The sequence below is a fragment of the Taudactylus pleione genome, unplaced genomic scaffold (assembly GCF_031769625.1).
Source record: "Taudactylus pleione unplaced genomic scaffold, aTauple2 ptg000740l, whole genome shotgun sequence".
Taxonomy (NCBI): domain Eukaryota; kingdom Metazoa; phylum Chordata; class Amphibia; order Anura; family Myobatrachidae; genus Taudactylus; species Taudactylus pleione.
This window is the reverse complement of record NW_028285142.1, coordinates 1,128,637-1,134,636: the sequence shown is the minus strand read 5'-3', so window position 1 is coordinate 1,134,636 and position 6,000 is coordinate 1,128,637. Positions and strand designations below refer to the sequence as shown.

Sequence of the window (6,000 nt, the reverse complement as noted above, 5' to 3'; positions counted from 1 at the left end):
GAGCTGATTGGTTAGTACATTATGTCTCTCCCCCTTTGTGAGACCCTCATGCTGTCTGCTCCAGGAAGTTACAAATGGGATTTTTAGATTCTGTTTTGGACTGGACTGTAAAAGTTCTCATATTCGTTCACAAGCGGCCGGTGAGACAGTCAGCTGGGGATCACACACGTATGACGACAATACTGATCCCATGACAGCGATCGCTACCTGACAGACATATCCCTGGATCTTCACAAGCGGCCGGTGTGACCGTCAGCTGGGGATCACACACGTATGACGACAATACTGATCCCATGACAGCGATCGCTGCATGACAGACACATCCCTGGATCTTCACAAGGAGCTGGTTTAATTTTCACTTTAAGTTTTATGGAAGCAGATCAGGGCTGCTCCGAGCTATAGTGACATCTAGCAATCAGTATGGAGCCAACAATTTTCAAAGAGACCTTAAAGGGTTTTACACATCTTTTACATTTATCATCCATCTCCAGTACAGGTTCCAGAGCTTATATTGTAATGTGTCAACTATCAGCAAAGAAATGAACCCAGGAAGCGAGAGAGAGAGACCCCCCCCCCCCAACACAGCCCAGGAAGCGAGAGAGAGACCCCCCCCCCAACACAGCCCAGGAAGCGAGAGAGAGACCCCTCCCAACACGGCCCAGGAAGCGAGAGAGAGACCCCTCCCAACACGGCCCAGGAAGCCAGAGACCCCTCCCAACACGGCCCAGGAAGCCAGAGACCCCTCCCAACATGGCCCAGGAAGCCAGAGACCCCTCCCAACACGGCCCAGGAAGCCAGAGACCCCTCCCAACACGGCCCAGGAAGCCAGAGACCCCTCCCAACACGGCCCAGGAAGCCAGAGAGCCCTCCCAACACGGCCCAGGAAGCCAGAGAGCCCTCCCAACACGGCCCAGGAAGCCAGACAGCCCTCCCAACACAGCCCAGGAAGCCAGAGACCCCTCCCAACACGGCCCAGGAAGCCAGAGACCCCTCCCAACACGGCCCAGGAAGCCAGAGACCCCTCCCAACACGGCCCAGGAAGCCAGAGACCCCTCCCAACATGGCCCAGGAAAAGAAAGAGAGACCCCCCAACACGGCCCAGGAAAAGAAAGAGAGACCCCCCAACACGGCCCAGGAAAAGAAAGAGACCCCCCCCAACACGGCCCAGGTAGTGAGAGAGACCCTCAACACGGCCCAGGAAGCCTGAATCTTTGGTACATATTGGAGAGCGCCCTCAGTGAACACTACAAAAAAAAACAAAAAACTTTTCTTGGTCCAAGATCCACCCGTCGCCCTTTGTTTTTTTTTCTTTTTCGGAGAGACCCTTACCCCTGCCCTCCAAGTGCTTATGTTCCAGCTGCGCGTGAGCTGGTGGAGAGCTGCGTTTCTGCATCTAGTCACGCCTGTTCAGGTCTGCATTCTCCAACATACGTGACCTGAAGGATCTGCGCCAGGTGATGGGACTTAGAGCTACTGTCAGTTACAACGTGGCAGCCTGTAGTTGGGCAAAATCCATCCGTGATCCTGATCTAGCGCCTGCAACTTTACCAGGGACTAAACGCTGTGCGCGTGTGCGGCTGGCCAGGGTCTCTGGTACGCACCCATTCAGTGAACACTGGTTATAAAAATACAACTGATTTTTCTTCTTTATTATCTATTTCATCTGGGATAAAAGAAGTTTTGGTAATAATGAAAAAATCCCTCCTCCATCTCCCGACAAAAAACAAACTCCCCAAAGGTCTGTTCCTCAGAGCCGACACACTCAGTCAGCAACGCCAACTGCATATCACGTACTGCAAATTCATGGGCTTTTCTTTCTCTGCAGTAACACATCGTCCATATAATAAGTATATAACCAAGTCTCATAGTACTGCCTTGAGACGGGGATGCAGGGCCAGGCTGCCAGGATCACTCCGGCACTGCCTAGAGACCGGGATGCAGGGACAGGCTGCCAGGCTCACTCCAGACAAGGTCTCTCATAATATGGGACTTTACTTGTCTTTATTGTGGTGGAAAACGATGGAGCGGGACATGTTGAGCAGATTCTCCGACCTTGCCCTGCAGGCGTAATAAGATGCGCTATCCTGGAAATTAAAAGGACAATGATCAAATTACATGCCCAGTTCCAATCATGTATACTGTACACAGCATAACAGCCGCAGTTCCAATCATGTATACAGCATAAAAGCCGCAGTCCCAATCATATATACAGTATACAGCATAGCAGCTACAGTTCCAATCATGTATACAACATAACAGCCGCAGTTCCAATCATGTATACAGCATAACAGCCACAGTTCCAATCATGTATACAGCATAACAGCCGCAGTTCCAATCATGTATACAGCATAACAGTTGCAGTTCCAATCATGTATACTGTATACAGCCGCAATTCCAATCATGTATACTGTAAACAGCCGCAGTTCCAATCATGTATACAGCCGCAGTTCCAATCATGTATACTGTATACAGCATAACAGCCGCAGTTTCAATCATGTATACAGCATAAAAGCCGCAGTTCCAATCATATATACAGTATACAGCATAGCAGCCACAGTTCCAATCATGTATACAACATAACAGCCGCAGTTCCAATCATGTATACAGCATAACAGCCACAGTTCCAATCATGTATACAGCATAACAGCCGCAGTTCCAATCATGTATACAGCATAACAGTTGCAGTTCCAATCATGTATACTGTATACAGCCGCAATTCCAATCATGTATACTGTAAACAGCCGCAGTTCCAATCATGTATACAGCCGCAGTTCCAATCATGTATACTGTATACAGCATAACATCCGCAGTTCCAATCATGTATACAGTATAACAGCCGCAGTTCCAATCATGTATACAGTATTACAGCCGCAGTTCCAATCATGTATACAGTATACAGCATAACAGCCGCAGTTCCAATCGTGTATACAGTATACAGCATAAAAACCGCAGTTCCAATCATATATACAGTATACAGCATAGCAGCCACAGTTCCAATCATGTATACTGTACACAGTATAGCAGCCACAGTTCCAATCGTGTATACAGCATAACAGTTGCAGTTCCAATCATGTATACAGCCGCAGTTCCAATCATGTATACAGTATAACAGCCGCAGTTCCAATCATGTATACTGTATACAGCATAACAGCCGCAGTTCCAATCATATATACAGTATACAGAATAGCAGCCACAGTTCCAATCATGTAAACAGTATACAACATAACAGCCGCAGTTCCAATCATATATACAGTATACAGCCGCAGTTCCAATCATGTATACAGTATTAAAGCCGCAGTTCCAATCATGTATACAGCATAACAGCCGCAGTTCCAATCATGTATACAGCATAACAGCCGCAGTTCCAATTGTGTATACAGTATACAGCATAACAGCCGCAGTTCCAATCATGTATACAGTAAACAGCATAACAGCCACAGTTCCAATCATGTATACAGCCGCAGTTCCAATCATGAATAAAGCATAACAGCCGCAGTTCCAATCATGTATACAGTATACAGCATCAGTCGCAGTTCCAATCATGTATACAGCCGCAGTCCCAATCATGTATACTGTATACAGCATAACAGCCGCAGTTCCAATCATGTATACTGTATACAGCATAAAAGCCGCAGTTCCAATCATAAATACAGTATACAGCATAGCAGCCACAGTTCCAATCATGTATACAGTATACAGCATAACAGCCGCAGTTCCAATCATGTATACAGTATTACAGCCGCAGTTCCAATCATGTATACAGCCGCAGTTCCAATCATGTATACAGTATTACAGCCGCAGTTCCAATCATGTATACAGTATACAGCATAACAGCCGCAGTTCCACAATTTATTGTCTACACGGGTCACTTAGTAACTGACAGAACTGGGCTGCGGACCCCAAAGTGTTCATCGCTCTGACAGCCTAGACCCATTATCTGTCCAGCTCAGAGCATGCAATATGGTGGAGGCGCAGTACAGACGCAGCCTATGTCTCTTATCACGTGCGGTTATCATTTGTTTATGGATATGCCAAGATGGCGCCTACTGCAGCAGAGGGAGGAGCTAGGCAGACGGGGCAGCTATGACGACAGGGGCAGAAAAGTGCCCTATTCTGCATCCTAATGAGGGTACAGGGGGCACAGGACTACATGAGGTGGCAGAGGTTGGGCACTACTTCATCTCTTAGCTGCGATTTATACAAGACGACCAAATTATAGACGCACATAAACCAATGAGTAATAATGACAATATAATGTACAAATAAGGAACATTCCTTAATTAGGACATAATGGGGGGGGGGGGGGGGGAGCAGCATTTAGGGGCCCATTTATCAACAGGTTCTAAAACTTGTTGCGTATGATAAATGGCGCTCCAGCCAATCAGCTCACAACTGTCATTTTTCAAAGATGACAGTTGGGAGCTGATTGGCTGGAGCCTCATTATCACATGCAAAGGCCACGATTCAATTCAAAGCTTTGCTGAATAAGCCCTGGGATTTCTTCCCGCATCCTCCTGAGGGTGTGCGGAGAAATCCGACAAAAGTGCCGGCCACGCGGCGGATTGCCGGCTTAGTGTGGCGCTAAACAGCCACGCGGCCGGTACTTTAGTCGGGGAACCGTCATTCTCTGACTAAACACCCAGGTTAAGTCGCAAGAACCATAATTCTCCGATTTAACAGCGCGCTGACTAGAATAGCTCCGGGAGCGTCAGCATTGCGGTGAATCGGGGCCAGAGAGTTTTAAAACTGGATGATAAATGGGCCCCTTAGTAGGAATCAGGAGATGGTCATTAAAGAGACAGCGTCAGCACGGAGAGAATTTGTTACTTACACAGCGCTAGATCCTCGCCAGCCTGGGAGGGAGAACGCGTGGCGCTACGTGCAGAGCTGCTTTGTAATCTCCCCCGCCCCCCAAGTGTAGGGAACATAGACACCAGTCACTACGGCGACAACTACTACACAACCGAAAGCTTCTCTACACGGGCATCTAGAACTAGCTACAGCCGTTCTGCCATAACAATCATTACATGCCAGGTCCGCTGTATACTGACACACTGCGCCGTGCCAATACGTGGTGTCCAGCCACACTACTCACAGTAACCCAACTGCACCATTTACACCACCCATTAGAATGTAAGCTCTCACGAGCAGGGCCCTCTACCCTCATGTGCTTCTCCTTACTTATACTATCAACTCCTTACTCCCCAGTAGGTCACCTAACACCTGATTGCTGACGCCCTGCTGCCTATGTCAGTGTTATTATCGCTAATGCAGCAATGTATATAAACCTTGTCCTTGTCCTGCATTATATTGTACTGTAAGTCGCTGGTTCACTTATTTCTGTACTATGTAAGGCGCTGGTTCACTTATTTCTGTACTATATGAGGCGCTGGTTCACTTATTTCTGTACTATGTAAGTCGCTGGTTCACTTATTTCTGTACTATGTAAGTCGCTGGTTCACTTATTTCTGTACTATGTAAGTCGCTGGTTCACTTATTTCTGTACTATGTAAGTCGCTGGTTCACTTATTTCTGTACTATGTAAGTCGCTGGTTCACTTATTTATGTACTATGTAAGTCGCTGGTTCACTTATTTATGTACTATGTACGTCGCTGGTTCACTTATTTATGTACTATGTAAGTCGCTGGTTCACTTATTTATGTACTATGTAAGTGGCTGGTTCACTTATTTATGTACTATGTAAGTGGCTGGTTCACTTATTTATGTACTATGCAAGTCGTTGGTTCACTTATTTATGTACTATGTACGTCGCTGGTTCACTTATTTCTGTACTATGTAAGTCGCTGGTTCACTTATTTCTGTACTATGTAAGTCGCTGGTTCACTTATTTCTGTGCTATGCAAGTCGCTGGTTCACTTATTTATGTGCTATGTAAGTCGCTGGTTCACTTATTTCTGTACTATGTAAGTCGCTGGTTCACTTATTTCTGTACTATGTAAGTCGCTGGTTCACTTATTTATGTACTGTGTAAGTCGCTG

At 46.7% G+C, this 6,000-nt stretch overlaps 1 protein-coding gene across 1 annotated transcript in view; it reads right to left on the bottom strand.

The window, feature by feature from the left end:
* Positions 1 to 1,254: 1,254 nt before the first annotated feature.
* MIIP (migration and invasion inhibitory protein) overlaps positions 1,255 to 6,000 on the bottom strand; it is an 80,048-nt gene continuing 75,302 nt past the window's right edge. The window contains exon 10 of the mRNA XM_088457153.1: positions 1,255 to 2,084. Within this exon, the coding sequence (XP_088313279.1) occupies positions 1,992 to 2,084 (93 nt within the window). The 3' untranslated portion in view covers positions 1,255 to 1,991. The remainder of the gene's footprint in view (positions 2,085 to 6,000) is intronic.